The sequence below is a fragment of the Glycine soja genome, chromosome 18 (genome assembly GCF_004193775.1).
Source record: "Glycine soja cultivar W05 chromosome 18, ASM419377v2, whole genome shotgun sequence".
Taxonomy (NCBI): domain Eukaryota; kingdom Viridiplantae; phylum Streptophyta; class Magnoliopsida; order Fabales; family Fabaceae; genus Glycine; species Glycine soja.
This window is the reverse complement of record NC_041019.1, coordinates 39,741,384-39,760,535: the sequence shown is the minus strand read 5'-3', so window position 1 is coordinate 39,760,535 and position 19,152 is coordinate 39,741,384. Positions and strand designations below refer to the sequence as shown.

The 19,152-nt window shown below is 31.5% G+C and overlaps 2 protein-coding genes across 3 annotated transcripts; one reads left to right on the top strand and one right to left on the bottom strand.

Annotated features, from left to right (window-relative positions):
- The first annotated feature begins 9,176 nt into the window (after nt 1-9,176).
- LOC114395376 (cyclin-dependent kinase inhibitor 4-like) lies at nt 9,177-12,461 on the top strand. The gene is made up of 3 exons (XM_028357137.1): nt 9,177-9,728; nt 11,667-11,858; nt 11,991-12,461. Exons 1-3 carry the CDS (start codon nt 9,373-9,375, stop codon nt 12,058-12,060), a joined length of 618 nt encoding a protein of 205 aa, XP_028212938.1. The 5' UTR covers nt 9,177-9,372; the 3' UTR covers nt 12,061-12,461.
- A 2,558-nt stretch (nt 12,462-15,019) lies between these two features.
- On the bottom strand, nt 15,020-17,835 carry LOC114394838. Of its 2 annotated transcripts, XM_028356512.1 has the most exons (3): nt 17,594-17,835; nt 16,136-16,302; nt 15,020-15,781 (listed from the first exon to the last, which is right to left on the bottom strand). In XM_028356512.1, the coding sequence occupies exon 3, from the start codon at nt 15,736-15,738 to the stop codon at nt 15,310-15,312; it is 429 nt and encodes a 142-aa protein (XP_028212313.1). In that variant the 5' UTR covers nt 15,739-15,781; nt 16,136-16,302; nt 17,594-17,835; the 3' UTR covers nt 15,020-15,309. The 2 variants fall into 2 exon arrangements, with proteins under 2 accessions (XP_028212313.1, XP_028212312.1); XM_028356511.1 differs by lacking the exon at nt 16,136-16,302 and having other exon boundaries at nt 17,594-17,828.
- Between the last annotated feature and the right edge of the window lie 1,317 nt (nt 17,836-19,152).

Sequence of the window (19,152 nt, the reverse complement as noted above, 5' to 3'; positions counted from 1 at the left end):
AAGTGTCAAATTCAAATGACAAACATACAACAACATATTTAAACAGAGACATGAAAATCATTCATTATGATGTCCGTGATGACGTGAGGATGTGCCACATGGTCGATCCCATCTTCGCGCTTGACGATCAGGATTTCTTCTACCGCGATGTCTCCCCGCTTCTAATTGCTCAGCCTCAGCAGAAAACTCGTGACGCAAATCAACACCTAATAAGTCACCCATATTAGGTATTTCTCCGGGTACATTCTATTGCGAAGCTAATGGGGCATTAGGTGTTGCCATTAGGGCATCATGTTGCTGTGAAGGGGTCATAGTCGGCCATGAAAAATAAGGATGTGTTTCCGCAACACCACCAAACGAATGTATGCTTGCAAATATATCAGTGTCATGACCTTCGAAAGGATATTGATATATTTGTGAAGGATACTGAGAAAATGTTGGTGGCGTGTAATACATTCCATAGCCACGCTCCTCTATTTGTTGGAAAAATTCTTCTACTTCAACAACCTCCCTTCATCTGCCAAAACCCCGAGTTTCAACACTTGACTGAAGCATGTGAAACTCTTGTGGTGGAAATCGACGCTCAGATGCTGGACCATGTGCCACAGGCTCAATGATTATCTCTTGCTCTTCGGATAAAATCGTTATCTTCTCCACATAAGGCACGAGATCATCAACTGTCCACGTGTTCCTCCCTTGTGGTGACACCATATACTATAATGTCTCTGCAACTTCAGCCTGCAATTATTAAGGTGAAGAAATTAATGCCTATGCTTTAAAAAATAATTTGAAGTTAAATATTCAAAAAGAAATAAATACCAATGTAGCTGTGTTTGCATTCTTCGGGTCGACAAACATCTTCGTTTTTCGCCTATACCAGACCACGTAGTCGGAGTTAAAACTCAATAGGCCCTCTTGTCGAGGATAAACGTCGACCCTAAACTTAGATTGTTCCATTGACTGATCATTGGGGCCAACAGTTGGAACCAATTTTCATCTTGTTTGCCTTTCAGCGTTATGCCATGGAAATTCAGTGGTTGCAAAGGACACTCGAGAATAGGTTATTGCATTCCAAATTGTCGCAACACTCTATCGGGTTGGTGCCACTCAACAACATGGAAACAAATGAGTGGCACCACCGCGCACCATGCTACACTTCCAACCAAACAAATTGGAGGCAACGCTGACATAACAGTTGTTGTGTAAGACTTCCACAGAAACTGCATACAACAACACAATTGTTAATTTTCACTGAAATATGACATATTATTTATTATTTAACCAATACATTACGATCTTCTTACCTCATGTCGTTTCATGATATCCAATTTGCGACGAAAAACTATCAGATCATCATTGCCAATATGCTGATTTTCACGTCGCAGCCACCTACAAAAAAATATGAAATCATCAGTGGCGACGCGTTACATTATTAATTATTTTCAAATGAAATCTTATTTTTTAAACAACTAACCTGTGTCCGAGTGGTTTATTTTCTATTACGGGAGGAGTCCTCTTTGGAGCCAAAGTCGTGCATCATTCCCATGCCCACATTTGGATTAAGATGCACATACATCCGATTGATTTAATTTTGTAATCAGTGGCGGTGCACATCTCTCTTTATAAAAAAGCAAGCACGGCAGGCCCCCATGCATACGTGCTACACTGTTCAAAGTCACGTAAAAATTGCAGGTACCTTAGCGAAACTTTGTTAAAGCTTTTGTCAACAAATAGGACACCTCCTATAAATCTAGGATCCATGCACGGGTAAACCTTTGTAGTTGTTCAACATTACCGTCATAGTTATTTATTTGTGAAAAATGGTGAGCCAACCAACTTAATTTAACCATACTGTCTTGAAGTTCACCTTCCTGTGGTCTGACTCCCAACAATTCTTCACATAAATCAACCCAATCAAGATTTGTTGGACCAATTAATGGTGCCCCATCAACACGCAGACCTAATAATACAGAGACATCTTAAAGAGTAATCGTACACTCTCCGCATCTCATGTGAAATGTATGTGTTTCGGGCCTCCATCTGTCAATCAAGGCAGTAATTAATGACGCATTTATTTTTAGGTATGTCATCTTCATTATCCAATAAAAACCAGATTGCCGAAGTAGAGGAATAATTTCCTCTAGTATTTCTTCTTGACCTTGATAAATGGGGACATCTCGTCTGATGTGTAATTTTCTGTCTGCTTCCCATTCCAAACATGTTCTGAACACATGCTTAGCTTGCATCCATAAAACGTCTCCATCTATTGGACCAGACTTAATTTGTATACTTGATGAACATGACGACGAAGATGTCATTGATACTGTAAAATAAAATATAATACAAAAAGTTTACATTAAAAAAATTAAGTACACTTACAAAAAATTAATTAAATATACATACCAAATAATTAAAATCTGAATAAATAACAAAATACATAAATTTGAACAACAAAATATATGATACAAATAATAAAATTTAAATATACTATCCAAATAAATTAAAATACATGCAAAACTTAAAATACTAACTAAAATACTCTACAAATAACAAAATTAAAAATTAAAATACATACATAAATTTAAATAAATGACCAAATTTTTTTCCAATTAATAAAATTTAAATTAAATAACATATATTATTCAAATAAATTAAAATAAATCAAAAAATTACTATGGAAACCAAAATTTAAGCAATATATATAACATCAATAATACCATACAAACTAAATAAGTACCATACAAACATTCTAACTAAAAATAAGTACCATACCCATAATGTATCATATATTTCAATAAAAACTTAAAATAAGTAAACTAAATAATATTAACATTCTAACTAATTAACATACTAATAACTTACAATAACTAAAACTAACACTAACGTACTATATAAAATTTAAACTAAATCTAAACTATACAATAACTAAAACTAATTAATATTAACATTCTAACTAATTAACATACTAATAACTTACAATAACTAAAACTAACCTAATATATAAAATTTTAACTAAACCTAAACTATAATAACTAAAACTAATTAATAAGAACTAAAACTAAACTATACAAAATTAGTAAGTTACAGTATCTAAAACTATTTCATTATATATAAGAACTAAAACTAAACTATACAAAATTAATTTAATAGAAACATCTAAATAAATAAAAGACACAAAATATTAAATAAATAACTTACTAAGGTTTTGAGAAATTGGAAGAACACGAAGGAAAAAAAGATGAAGCTCTCGTTCTCGCCACAAAGTTTTCTCCGTCAAAGCTCAAAGCTCACTTTTACCAAGTACTAATTTACTCAACACTAGCGCCTTCGTTGAAGTGGATTTTATAATCCACCATGCTTAAATTGCCAACAGTGATGGTGATATCCGAAGCCCAAGAAGTCAAAGGTTGTAGCTCCCAGCTCCTTGCGCCTGCACCCTACCCCTGGAGCTCCTGCACCCCTACCCCTGCGCTGATTGCTGCCCTCACTCAAGTCGCCAGTCAAACCAGCGGGTTCACAACCACTGGCTGTGTCGCCAGTGGAAGTGGCGACATGTCACGTGTCTCATCGCAGCGAAGGCGCCAGTGGCGCTGGTGGTTTGCGTGTCACGTGTCACATCCGCAGCGAATGCGCCAGTAGCGCTGGCGGTTTGTGTGATTTTTGCATGCAGGTTACGTAAAATAGAACACCATTGTAGAATTAGTTTTAAAACGACCCTATTTCGGGAATAAGTTTGCAAAAGTGCCCCCTTTTAGACAATTTGCCCATATATATCCATAGGGAATTGAACTCATGAGTTGTTAGCCTTTTCTCCAAATTTGCAATCACTAAGAATCTGAACAATAACAAATTTGTCATTCGAAACAATTTCAACCCTCAAATCCATTACCTTTCTTGAAGTATCTATAATATGTAATCGTTGAGTTATTTATGTTAAATTTGTAAGCTCTACAATGCTATATACATGAGCTTAATAATTTTACATAAATTTATTTCAATGGTAAAATTATTAAAATGAGTCTTTAACTTAATTTTGTTGATCCTACAATTAATCTCAAATATTGATACTTAATATTATATTTACATTGACTTAAATATAATTTTTGTTCTTGTAATTTAATGTTTCTTCTCTCATTTCTAATCCTTGTAATTTAAGTTTTTTTCAATTTCTCTCAAAAAATTTCATTTTGATCCCTATCTTCAAGGCTCCTTAAAAAAATGTTAAAAATAACATCATCATAACGTATCATCATACACAACATCAATATAATGTCACATTACCGTGTAACATCATCATGATGTTAGAGAAACTAAAAAAGAAAGAAATAAATTTAAATAGACTACTTTCACTCCAATCTACTATGAATGATGATAAGAAAATGAGTAGGAAAAAAAGTAAATATGCAAGAATACATGTTGAGTGAGAGAAAAAAATACTATTCAAGAATATGATTAATAATTTTTTGTTATTTTTGAAAAAGATTGTGTATAAACTATTGATGGTACTTATATTTTAGCATGTATTTTAAAAAATGAACAGATTTTATGTCCTAGGAAAAAAAATCGAAACTACTATCAATGTGTTGTTGCTATTTTGATATGAAGTTTATATTTTTTATAGTTGGTTGAGAAGGATCAACAAATAATTCAAGAATTATTTTAGAAACTATTTCGAAGGTAGAGAATCATTTTTCTATTCCAAAAGGTAAATATTATCTGATAATTCTGGATAGACCAAATATAGTTGGATTTCTTTTCCCACATAATGGAGACGGCCGGTATCATGTTAACTCAAAGATACATCCCATGCATATAATTAAGATGAATTTGAATTAAACTTTAATGCAAAAACACTAAATTGAGGTAATTTTTGTACGGTCTAAATTGAGATCATTAATTTGAAATACGTTGAAAATAATTGTATTTATGTTGTAGACAGACAACTGAGATAAGATATTTGTGAGGAACTAACAAGATACAAGAAATGTGTATCAAAAAAGTTTTTGAATAGAACTAGCACGGGTTTCACTATAGAAAAAAGAGCTTAAGAAAAGAATTATTAAAAGTTGAAAAAGGCAATACTTATTGAACTTATGAAAAGAACGGGATACACTTTTTGTTTGTAACCGAAGGAAAAAAGAGTTCAAAAGTGTGTGACCCAAAATACAAATTTTAACGTCGAAATAAAGCACTCTGGTAAAATGCATTCTAAATTTACCAACTTTTGGTACCAAAAATAAGGCCAACTTTACATATTATTTCAGAAAGAACAATGTTAAAAAAAATATTAAGAATGAAATTAGTAGTACATACTTCTAATATATTTTTAATATTAATTGAATTTTACAAAATCTCATTAAATAGAGATTTTAACTTATATAATTTTGTTGGTTGGTATAAATTTTACTCAATAATAAAAATGTTAAAAACACATTAAAGAGTATATTATTTGTATTTCGTTTAAGATAATTATGCGTAACCAATCAACAATATAATGCATTTATACAATTTCACAAAATTAATTAATTTACACACATATTAAAACTATTTAATTAATCATGCATTATGTCATCATGAGATCACTAGAAAATTTTACAACAACCAATGTAATTTTTTTATATTACTAACTATAGAAATCGTTCTATATATAAATTTTAAAATAATTAGAATAACCTATTCTGATATTCTTTTTTCACTCTTATGCTTATTTCTTTAATTGATTGAAAAATATTGTAATGTGTACCTTGGAAGACATATTGTTGTACACGATAAAATAAAAAAGGAGATTATGTGTAATTCCAAGAAATTGTAGAAGTAGCAGTGTAATTTATTTAAATAATTGTTACAAAATTAATAATTTTATCATATATATTAATTTATAATTAGATGAAAAATGTAAATATATATTAATGTATTTTAATTAAATTCAAAATTTATATAATAATTTATGTTAATATTAACTTAAATTACTTCAGTTACACATTTATTTATATAGTAGTTTTCTCTTATCACTTTTCAGATTATGTTTAAAAATTTGAAATTTAATTATTGACTAAAAAACATTTGATAAACTTATTAAATCATAATTATTTGATAAAAATATATGTTAAACTATCTGAAAAATATGAAACAACAAAAATTGACATATTTATCTAATATTTTTATATTTTAATTTGATTTTCTTGATAAAAATATATTTTGAAGTATTTATAATTTTAGTTTTAAATTAATTTTAAACACATGCAGTTTTTTTATTTATATAATATCCAAAAAATTAATAAAAATAAAATAGACTTATTATATATTATTATTAATATCATATATAATAAAAAAGTATAATGAGAAACCCTGTCATATGTAAAAAAAAAAGTAAAAATAATAAAATTTTACGTTAAATAAAAAAGATTAAAAAGAAAATATAATAATTGTTCAAGGAAAAAAATATAAATAGTCAAAACTATTAAAAAACTTATTTATCAAATAGTTAAACAAATTATTCAACTAATAAAAAAATTTAAAACTAACTAAAATATATTGCCAAACATATCTATGCTTTTCAAACATTCATTTAAAATTAAATAATCAAGTTTAACATAATGCATTATATGTGTAAATTAAGCTTAAATATGTTTTTGGTCTTAATCAAATTTGATCCTGGTAAAAAAAATTGTTTATTTTTAGTTCATGTAAGTTTATACTTTTTTAATTTTTATCTCTGTAAAATATTTGAGTAAATTACACTTATATCTCTTGTGTTGTTTCCAAATTGCACCTCACACCTTTCATTTTTTGCACTCTACAAAAAACTTCTTAATTGCTTAGCTCACATTACACCCAAACCCTCTCCCTCCTAAACATCGTTTAATAATTTGACACTAAATAGACACATGTTGGTCACATGATTTCTAATGAAAATTTATGTCTAAAATACTCTCATCTTTTTTCTCCCACTTGAACCCCATGTATTTTTTTCAAATTATACTCGACATTCCTATTTTTTGCACCTTATAAAATATCTCTTAATTGTTTAACTCACATTACACCCAAACCCCCTCCCTCTTAAACATTGTTTAATAATCTAACAAAAAGTAAGCACATACTGGTTACATGACTTTTAATGAAAATTGAATGAAAATTGATATCTAAAATATCTTCATAGCCTTCCTCTTAACTCCATAAAAGATATGACACCATTTTAAACCTGAAAATATTTTAACATTCTTCTTTCTTTTTCTTTTTTCTCTAATTGGACATGAACTTACCTTATTGGTACGCATGTGTTAACATTTTTCCTCCTCCTCCTCCTTCTTCTTCTTCTTCTTTTTAGTTCAATTTTTTTGTGCGTGTTGTGCCATTTTATTGTTGCGTTTTTGTTGGACGTGAGCTCAAGCAATGCCTATTGATTAAATATGGTATTTTGCTTCAAATTTTAGTGTTTTGTTCTTGCATTTATGTTTTTAACTCGTTTCTTTGAAATATTTATTTTGTGTGACTAGGTGTTTGATATAATATCTCAATCAAGAGCTGCATCTTCTCCAAGTGTCACCAACAATGAAATAAGAATATCTTAGGATAATTTTATTCAGAGGGTCAATTGTTAATTTGTTATTGAGTATTTATCAAATATTTTAGGACAATTTTATCTGCTCACATATTTTAATTAACTTTAGTTAATGACGTTAACAAAAGGGGGTAAAGTAATGTAAATAAAGATAAAGGTATCAGGTGCAATTTGAGAAAAATACGAAAGGTGCGAGTGTAACCAAGATGTTAGGACAATTTCGTTTGTTTACATATTTTAATTGACTTCAGTTAACGACGTTAACATAAGGGATAAAAGTAATGTAAAAAAAAAGGTATCAAGTGTAATTTGGAAAAAATACAAAGATATGAGTGTAATTTACTCAAAATATTTTGCTTAATTTTAGTCCTATAAGTTTGTGTTTTTTCAATTTTGATGCTTGTAATGCAAACTTATGAAATTATAAATAAAAATTGGATTATTAAAGAGACTAAATTGAAAAAAATACAAATTTACAATGACTAAAATTGAACAAAGAACATATAACAATCAAAATTGAAAAATACCAACTTACAAGGACTAAAATTAAAAAAATAAAATTAAAAAGATCCTCTATATATATATATATATATATATTAAGAATAAAAAACAAATATCAAAGAGTTTAAAACAAGCCGTATAAGTTACTAAAATAGAACCCTGTCTATTTTGTAATCTTTCTTGTAAAAGAATGTAGTATTAAGTTATTTCGATATGATTATATACTGGAGTCAGACTATTTTTTTTTTTTTGAAAAATAAGTTATGCGATCATTTTGCTTAGTTATCCAATTGCATATTATCATTAAACTTATTACATGAACATTAAACTGATAATTTTTATTTTTTATTTAATTTTTAAAATAATTATAAGAATCCCAAGATCGCTGTCAGAAAAAAAATCTCAAGATCAAATAAAACTACAATTTAAAAAAAATCAAATCACTCTGAGTTAACGGATAATAATTTGCATTTATGTTATTTAATTCACTCATTTAATAAACCATTTACTTATAATTAGCAAATATGTATAGTGTACTATATATATATTAAATAAAAATGGCTTAAATATAAGAAAAATGATTGAAAAATACATGTATGTAATGAAGTTTTAGGACAAAATCATTAAAAATATGTAATATTAAGATTTTCGGTAACCTTAAAAAAGATTTTTTTAAAAAAAAAATTAAGTATTATTTTTAAAATTTTAAGAACTTTTAGAAAGCATAAAAAAATTAATAAAAAATAAAGAAATAAGTACTAACATAAAAACAAAAACACACATTACAAAAAAAACTAATTCTATTAATGAGAAATATTATATTACATCAAATATTTGTTCAGTTCGTAAGGAAGAAAAAAAAAACTTATACATCAAAAGAACATAAATTCGATTTCACCGACTTATTTAGGAACTTTAAAGTTTATCATAATCCTCCTGAATCTCCAATGAACGTGAGCCATCCATATTCGACTCACTTAAACTTTTTAATGTAAAAAAGTATTTCTTTCAAAATTTTAAAGGAAAAATTGCCTCCTTTAAATAAAAAAAATATTATTACATTAAAAAATAATAAATACATGAGGCAACAAAGAGATAGTGAGAGTGACACAGTAGTAGTACTGCACCTGTCCTCGCTAAAACCCCAAAGTAAGCCCCAATCCAACCCTAATAAAACTCCTTCCCTTTGCCCATTCTATCAAATTTTCCCTCTCTCTCTCAAATTTTCTCTCCCTCAAAAAACCCTTCACTCCTTTCCCTCTCTTTTCTAATTTTTTTTTTAGATTCACCCAAAACCCGACAACCCACACATGGGGAAGTACATGAAGAAGTCCAAAATCGCCGGTGACGTCGCCGCCGTGATCATGGAGGCTCCGCCGCCGCACTCCCACCTCGGCGTCCGCACCCGCGCCAAGACTCTCGCCCTCCAGAATACCTCCCCGGACTCCTCCGCCTACCTCCAGCTCCGCAGCCGCCGCCTCCTCAAGCTCCCCCCTACCCCGCCGGAAAATCCCCGCCGCTCCGCCGCCGAAACCGCCGCCAATTCCCGCCTCGCCAAAACGACGTCGTCCCGTAACGCCGAAAAGTTCGCATCTTTCGATGACGACAACAATACCGAATGCTCTTTCGGCGAAAATTTCTTAGACGCCGAACCCAGGGAGGAAAGGTATATATAATTATAAATAATTATTCCCTTTCTTCAATTTCTCTGTTTTTCAATCATTTTTCTTGTGTTTTTATTCCTTTCTCCCTTTGTGTCTCTGTTTCTCTTGTTTATTTATTTATTTATTTTGTTTAAATTAGCCATTTTATGGGGTTATTTGCCGGTTATTTAGGGCTCTACTGTAAGTTCTTGCTGTTTTTCCTTGCTTCATGCATGTGTGTATTTTTTGTTGGATTTGATGTATTTTTAATTCCTTCTAATTGTGCAATTTTTATTTTTAGTCCCTATCAAATAAATTCTCATTCTTTTCTCTTGTTTATGAAATGGGTCATATGTGGTTTTTTGTCTTTCTCAAAAAATTGTTTCGTTTTGGTCTCTTTTATGAAAATAAAAATCACATGATGACATATTTTCGTGAAAGACGGGGGCAAAAGACCTTTTATTTGTGAGGGGCTAAAAGTGAATATTGAATAAAATTTTAGTCAACTTTTTGTTGTTGTTACAGGTAAGTGTTTACCGTGATTTTGAGAATTCTCACAAGTTTTTTATGTTCTTTTATTTTGTTTTATTTAATTTTTAGTTTCAGAATTTTCTTCTGTTTATGCGTTTTCATTTTCTTGTGATTGTTTGTGTTTTGCTAAAATTGTTGCATTTTTCAGTGGAGTGACAGCCATGTAAGTTTGTGGAAGGAAAGGGTTTTGATATTCTCTCTTGAAAGTCACCGCTCATTTGATTCTCATGCCTTTTTCTATTGTTGGTGTCATTACTAACCGTTGTTGTTGAACCTCGTGAGGTTTTAGTCCCTTGACTTTTTGGTTATTATGTGTTTTAACTTTCATGTGATTTGTGTTGATTTTTCACTCTGTCAAATCCGTGTACTGTGATAAAAGCTCTGTTAGTACAAAGGGTTGCTCAGATTTGTGACTTGTGTGTGACTTGTGATAGGTTCTGCACCTTGCATGCCCTCAGGATAGTTATTTACTGCAATTTGTATTTTTCTGTGGTATTAATGTTTGCATGTCAGACACATACTCTATAAATTTGTTCTTAGAAATCCTATTTGCTGTAATTATCATTTTACATAAATGGGTTATAACCAATACTGTAGAGAGTTGATGTTTTTTCAAGTAAATAGAACCAACTAAATGTTAAACAAGTTTTGTAACTTGGTTCAAAAAAAGGAAGAACATCTCCAAGTCCAAATTGAATGAATTGATGTGCATTAATTGTCTCTCTGGAGATCCAGTAGTTGACAAATTGTGTGATTTGACAATTTTCATTCAGTTATAATTCGCGGCCCTTTGTCATTTCAAGTACATTTCTCTCAAATTTTGATGAACTTAAAATCTTAGTATTTAGAAATGTTTTTGTCATGAATCCAAAATGCATTTACCCTTGATTGTCCTTGTTTACTTTTGATCTGCAAGACACCTGCATGACCCTGAAGCTTAGCACTCCGTAAATGGTCAAGTTGAAAAAAAAATGGATTTTAGTAATAGGAGCAGCCATAACTCTTATGACTCGTGTTAGCAACGAGGTGTCACGTACATGGGGCCTAGTTTGCAGATTGATGTTTTTTTTGGATTCCTATTTGGGTTTGCGGTGAAGTGAGAAAGATTTGGCCGTCTCTTTCTTTGTATTTTTTTAGTGCATGAGCCCACTGAGTCAGAACTTGTCCCATTAAATGCCAGTTACTTTTTTATAGTAGCAAAATTTGTCTTTAGTTCCACACTGAGCTGTAGTAGGAGATTGTGGGAGGAAAAAAATGAGCTGTTTCTTCTCACTTATTTTGCTGTCAGCGGTTAGCATGCAACTTCTGGTGTAGAAACTTTTCATACCAAGTCAGCATTTTTTGTATTTATATATGACTGCTATTTTTTTCTTTTTATAATTTCTATAAGCTTCTATCTTCATTCAAATTTTGTTGTGTTTTAATAACAGGAGCACCAGGGAAAGCACCCCTTGTAGTTTTATAAGGGACTCAAATGCCATTCATACCCCTGGTTCAACCACAAGGCCAAGGACTCGCCAAATAATCCATGAGCACATCCAAAGAAACATTCCAACGGCTTATGAGATGGAGGAGTTCTTTGCTTATGCCGAGAAGCAGCAACAAACAATATTTATGGACAAGTGTGTATACTCTTATATTCCACAAGTCCTTTTTTTTGTTTCTAACATATGGGTATTTGTATTTAGATTTCTTCCTCATTTATTAATGTAATTATGTAACGTGCTTATGTCTAAACTGTCTGTATTATGCAGGTACAATTTCGACATTGTCAATGAAGTACCTCTGCCTGGACGGTACGAGTGGGTCCCAGTACTCCACTAGGAGTGTCATATGGTGATAATATGGGATTTCAAGAGCCATTAGACTTGTATTTTAATTTTAACAACTAGAAGAAGCTTTGACTAACCATTTAGATTGCTTGAGGCTCTTGTTTAACAAGCTACAAGGGAAAGGATCTGTTTAGAAATTTCCAATATCCGATTAGTAGTTTAGTAGTGTCTTTCTGATCTGTAGGGTGTAGGGGGGGTATATGGTATATCTAGTTTCTAAGTCATCTTTAATGTAATTTCATTACCTTCTGTTTATATAATTCAGCGGGGATTAGACATGATGTTCTTGTAGAGAGGTAGTACTCATCCATCTTAGTTCTTCATGCTGGAAATTTGGCTTACTGAAGTTTTAACCTTGGGGACCATCTTAATGAATGTCTTAATGTCAGCGAAGGGATTCAAACTTTTAAGATGCCTGACAATCAGAATGTGTTTGATTAAGCGGTTAAAGTCACGTTCATTGGACAAACCCGCCTTCCAAAGCCCCAAAGCTAAAGGAATGTGATGGCGTTACGGAAAAGAGAAAACATAAAGGTTAATATATTTCGGTTATCTAATTTTCATATACTAATGTTAAAAAAAACATTGTATTGTCAATCAATCATAAACATGACTTTGGTGATTCTGTAAATTTATTTTTATCATATTTCTGACTTTGGTGATTCTGTAAATTTATTTTTATCATATTTCTTTAAATGACAAATTATTTTTTAATTGATAACGGATATACTAATTTCTTGATGCTTTGATTTTGATAGATTAAAAAAAATAACAGCGATTAAAAATGAAGTTGAAGGAAGGATTCCAAAGCCTTTTTCTAAACTTGTTGAGTTTTGACTATGATGTCGACGTAGACATTGCTGCGACACTTATCGCCATAGTCATGTTCTAGTCTTTGAAGTTTTGCTGAGTTAAAATGCCGAAAAATTTCTGTCACACTTAGGTTATCAAATACGTTAAAATATTCATGATACGAACCACAAAAGCAAAACTGAAAATTAAATAACTAATGGATAGTAGCAAAATGAATCTTGCATAAACGTTTTATTTTCAGAATATCCTTAGGATCTGTTAATTCACATTGGATACTTGTCACATTTGGTTTTTTAAATCGTTCTCAAATACCAAACAAATATTAACACCACAATCGTTGTCGATTAGTTGAAGTCTCACTTTGCCCCATCAAATGAGTGAGCCAGGTAATTTTGTAGGTCTGTACAAGATTACATATTTTCTAATTGTCATACTAATGTTACAACCAACCATCTCTTGTATATTATCGAATTCTCACCACTAGGTCAATCGAGTCAGATATGTAAGATTACATCTAATAATAAAAAGTGTAAAAAGAAAATATCAGAATATTTTATCAACATTTTTTTTTTGTTAAAATGCTTTAATATCCGACCTAAAAAATTCTCTAGTATCCATTTTGTCCCTATCAATCCAACTTTTTCCATTTGTTCCTGACTAAAGTAAAAATAAAATAAAAATAGTCTCACATTGATGACCATTGCTAGAATTTGATATCTTCTAAAAAAGAAAATTAATTAGAGCTTCATTTTCATTCATTGTTAAAAAAAAAAAACAAAAAAACTATGTTGTCAACCGATTAAGTATTATCATGAGCATCACTTTTTAAAGTAATTATTATAAAAGTCAATAATCTTATCAAACATGATATAGTTTCAATGTATTTAAATTAAATTCAATGAATTTTATAAAATAAAATCCAAATGCCTCAAATGGAATTGATCAATATTTGAAAAACATTGGCTTTCTTTCCTCCAGGCTAAACATACTAATGACTTGGATTTAATGAATACCCTTACTCAATGAATCAACTTAATAAGGACCTATTTGTTTCCCTACTTCTGTTGTATCAGATCAGGACAGGATATTTGTTGGTCAATTTTGGGGGAGTTATTCAAGCAGGCAAGAACTATACTGCAGTTTAGCTTAGCTTACCAACTGAGGTGACTAATTTAACTCTTCAAACTTCCTTAAGATGCTGTGTCAATGCTCACCCTCGCCAATGGGATAAGTGGGTTTCTTGGGCCTAATTTTAGTTTGCACTAATTATAATGCTTCAAGGCAAATGCCACCTTCAAGGCTTTGACCAGTGGCTTACAAATCAGTTTTGAACAACACTTAGATACAATTCCTTATGTGCTGCCGTAATCCTTTAATACATGCCTTTATTAAGCAAATTACTAAGGTGAAATTCTAATTCTGATTTGGGAAAAAACACCAACACATAAGAAACTGCATCTAACTTTTGGTCTATTGGTTTACCCTCATATTCATCCTATTTTCAACTTAGTAGAGCCACTAGGGCAACTATTCCATGCCGAATGTTTTGATGGAAGAGTTAGAATGGCAACCTCAACCAGCATAGGTGTTGGCTGCTAGGAAGCTTTTTGAATGAAGCAATAGGGGTATATTATTGGGGAAGGGTTGAAGCATTTTGTTCAATACAGAATCTCCATTGTTATTTTCCAATCATTGTTTCTGTTTTACTGTGCTGAGAGGGTTTCCTCTGGAGAGAGGAGCTAAGTTTCCCCACCCTTAAGATCATAAATTCAAAAACTTCTCAAAATGTATTATTTAAGTTATAGGGTGTGAAGGAGAGGGGTGCTAGAATTTTTTATAGTTTAAAAAAATTATAAAAAAAATAACTGGGGGTGAACATGGGACCAGTGGTCCACCTTGTTCCCTCTGCCGCTGGCAGACACCTTCAACACAGTCCATCCACAAATTTGTTAACACTAGCAGTGAATTTCTGAAGCTGCATTATTCAACCAAAAGGTTAAAAATATGCCATACACCAATAAACAACATAAAGGATGATTACAATATTTTGTTATGCAATATGTGATCTGAGTCTACTATATTAGGACCCGTGAGACCTATAGCAAACCACATATTAAAACACTGATAGTAAACATAGATAATATAAAAAATGTCTTATTAGGTTAATTTATACAATTATGTGTAAACAGTATTCAGTGCAATAATATTGTCACAACTTTAGGAAGAAAAATATCAGATCATTTTTAACAATTTTCTACAAAGCTCAATATGAGGAATTCCTCTAATGAATCAGTTGATCAGCAAAGCAAAAAAAAAAAAAAAAACTTATTTCATGCCCTAGGCAACTACAATGTTAAAGAGAAGAGAGGTGATATTGATGGAAGTAAACTAGACAACCTGACCATCATAAGGATTATCTTACTGTAAGCTACTTGGAAGACTTATCAGAAGATGTAGAACCCTTTTCAACTACTTTGGTATCAGAAGATGCAGAACCCTTTCCAATAGCTTTGGTATCAGAAGATGTAGAACCCTTTTCAACCACTTTGGTAGAACTAGAAGATTCTTCAGCTTCAACGTGCTTACGTAGTCTTTCTTGGAGAGTTTTTACTCTGTCCTCTGTCTTGCGAAGCTTTCTCCATCTATAGGTAGTCCAGAGAGCAAAGCCACCATATACAACAATATAAGAAGCCCAAACATAAGGGTATGTTTCTGCATGCTCTTTGACTTTTAGATATTGTTTTTCCAATGAATCTTTAAAGCCCATAGCAGTGCTGGCTGCTTGATCCTCCTCACTTTTCTGGATGGATGGTGTGGAACTTGTTACTTGCTGGTTTTCTTTTGGCAGATTTGCCATGTCCTCTGCTCGTACAGTTCCAGATATCAATTATTTAAAGAAACTGCACAAACATTTGACATTTTAAGTATCACATATTCGAGAAGACAGATGAAGAATGTAGCACCCCTATTGTCGACTTCTCGGCAGCTCTCACATTACGACATTTCACACAGTATATACAAGCAAAAGGAGAAAAGATTTTATTTTGCACTTGCTAATCAAGATTCAACTCCTACAAGAACATCTAAACCACATACAAAGGCACATCCAATATGTATTATATTTAATTCAGAATAAAGATGTCCTAAATTTCAATTTGCTCATTCATGAACAAATGGTGGATGCAAGTAAATTTTGAGTAGTGTAACTACATAGAAGTTTAACATATGATTCATGATGAGGGAAACCACCTTACCGATGTGATAGCTGGCCTTCAACCATTGAAAGCATGATCAAAAATATATTATACAAATCAACAAAAAGCAAGCCACCAATATTGTCAACATTGAAATCCTACCAAGGATTGGGAAGGGGGTGGAAGATTGTAAATAGTAGGATTGTAACTCAGATTGTCAGATCTTACTGAAAATGAGAAATTATAATTATTTTGAAATGCATACAAAATAACATAGATAATAAAAATAACTAATTTTTTTGGTGAATAAAAACAACGTATAAATAACAACCATTTAACTAAACTAGTAAACTTAAATTGAAATTTCATACCCTTAAGTTCACATATAAGTCATAATATGAACTGAAAGTACTAAAACATAGAGACTAGAGAGTGGAGTAGAGACAAGAAAATGACAAAATTAGAACACAAGGCAGAGATGAAAGTGGCTGAATTCAGAAGTATAGAACCCAAGGAAGAGACCAGATTGCAGTTGCAGATAGCCAAAATCAGAACACAAGGCAGAGATGCAGATGGCCAAACGGCCCGAACCCAAGGCAGAGAGATCAGAATGTGAGTGGCCGAAGTCACAATGCACAAAAAAGAAGGAAGAGAGTAGAGAGAGAGCCAAAGTCCACAATGCACAAACACAAGGCAGAGGAGTAGAGAGAGAACAAGGAGTGGGAGAGATTTGAGAGTGGGAAGAGGGAGAGACAGAGAGTAGGACACAAACAAGGGAATCATAAGATTATCAGGTTGCTAAACCCAACCTGCACAACCCATCTGCATAAGCCAAAATTGGCTTGTAAAAAATCTCTAATCCCAAGATCCTATGAGCAAGATGGTGATTCACTCCTATCACACCAATTTACAATCACAACTCCGTTTCAGCTTGGATCTTAAAGATCGTGCGATATTATGATCTTACTCGCAATTTTGACAGCATTGCAATACATAGCTGAATACAAACATTTCTTTCCACCCCACACATGGTGAAAAAAAGTAAAATGTCTCGAGAAAAAAAAAATAGTCTTATTTGACCACTATGCATTGCTGACATAATTGTATACTCCTAAGTCTTAAAATTTCTCAACCAATCACTTAACAAAAGAGGAAAAAAAAGACTGAAAAGCATGAATAATCTTATTTATATGATTAGGTTCAGCAATCAAAAAGGCAACATGGCATCTCAAGAATTGAATGGGACCAAAGATTGTACATTTTTCTTGAGTTTGGGTAGGGATCGACACACAATAGCACATTAACGTGTTTGGAAACACATTCTGTAGTGAATAAATCACATCCATTGAGAGGATGACATAAAACTACAATAGGAAGCTTTCGGATGAACATGAAAAACCACGTTGCTGATCCATAACCAAACACTCACTAAGAGGACCAGTAATAAAGAAAGACAAAAAGGGAAGAGCAGTGGCAGAAAAATGCAACTGGGCAAAGAGGAGTTCAAGGGAGAAGAACCTGAGAAGTTGAGTTCCACTGTTGCAATGAAAGGGGGTGAGAGAGAGTAGTTTCAATGCCTAGGGTTTCATCCTCTTTGGGCTGAGACACATACTTAACCTAATATAATCCACACAAGAAATGACTGTGGCATCTGATGGTGGTCAATAAGCAGAGGGAAGATGGCACAAAGTTAAGAGCAATAGGCATGGACATCAATTAGACATTTTTGTAATAAAATGAATAGAGACAAACAATGTAGAGGTGGATATGGGGCAGACCGGATTTTCTTAGGCTGGAGTCTGGCCTGCTTACCTATCATAAGGATAATAAGGGCGTTGCTAGGTGCACCCAGCATTATTGCTGGTGCACCCAACACTTTTTAAAAATTCTAATTCTTTCCCTTCCTGATTTTTCTTTAAATTGGCACCGGTCATGTGTTTTCTTTTGCATTTAGAGCTTTGTTTTTTTCATTGCGGTGCGGTTTCTATCGTTGGTGGTGGTTTTTGCAAGTATTGAGAGAGGTAGCAGTTTGGTAAAGGTGAAACTCTTACTGGTGATGTTTTTATTTCGGCGGAGGTACACATTTTCTGGATTTTCAGGGTAACTGGTATTTTAGTAGATCTGTTAAATTCATAAATTGTAACATACTGAAGTAGTTCATCCGTATGATTTTTACGGATGAACTTCTTCTGTATTTAGTAATGTACACTTACGAAAGAAATTCTTCCGTATAACTCATACAGAAGAACTTCTTTTGTAAGCTTTTTACAAAAGAAGTTATTCCGTATGACTCATACGGAAGAAATTGTTCACAAAAAAGCTTACGAAAGAAGTTCTTCCGTAAGCTTTTTTGTTTTAATTTTTTTAGATTATTTTTAAATTTGTGAATAATTTATATTTAATAATATTATTAATATGTTATATTTTTTATTACATATTTTTGAAATTGTGGATAATTTCTTTATTACAAATTATTTATAATGTATGTAAAAGATTAAATAATTTAGGTATAATAATTGTATTTTGTTGTAGTAGTAAAATGTTAAATTAGTTGTTAGTTATAGTTTTAAATATTTGTATTGTTAACTAGGGTGCAAAATTTGTATTTATTTGAAGTATTTTTATGTTAAATTAGATGTTTCGTAAAATTTATTATTATTCTGTTTTTGTAGTCCGCATGGTGTAATTTGTTGTAGAAATTAAAAATTAGTTAGTTATTACAAATTAAATATAGTATAAGTCAAAATTGAAATTATATAGGTCCAAAATTTCTATTTAGTTTAAGTAAATTATTTAGTTATAAATTTTGAATGTAGTTGTATTAGTTGGTAATATGTATGTAGTTATTATTTTTTTTATGATATTTATCAAATTATGATGTTAAGGGCTAAATAAAAAGCACTACGAGGGACTAATTTTAGTTTTGCTAATATGGTGTGCACTAAAAGATTATGTAGAGTTGTGTATGATGTATAATTTTTTGATTTGTTGTTAAGATGGACGAAGATCAATGGACATATGACAATACAATGTCTGAAGAAGTTAATATGGATTATGAAAATGAACAAGAATGTGGT

Excerpts from the sequence above, each read along its gene's own strand:
- LOC114395376 (XM_028357137.1), top strand. The coding sequence starts at position 9,373 with ATGGGGAAGTACATGAAGAAGTCCAAAATCGCCGGTGACGTCGCCGCC. Across the intron at positions 9,729-11,666 it reads GCCGAACCCAGGGAGGAAAG|GAGCACCAGGGAAAGCACCC; the intron begins GTATATATAATT and ends TTTTAATAACAG. Across the intron at positions 11,859-11,990 it reads CAAACAATATTTATGGACAA|GTACAATTTCGACATTGTCA; the intron begins GTGTGTATACTC and ends TGTATTATGCAG.
- LOC114394838 (XM_028356512.1), bottom strand. The coding sequence starts at position 15,738 with ATGGCAAATCTGCCAAAAGAAAACCAGCAAGTAACAAGTTCCACACCA.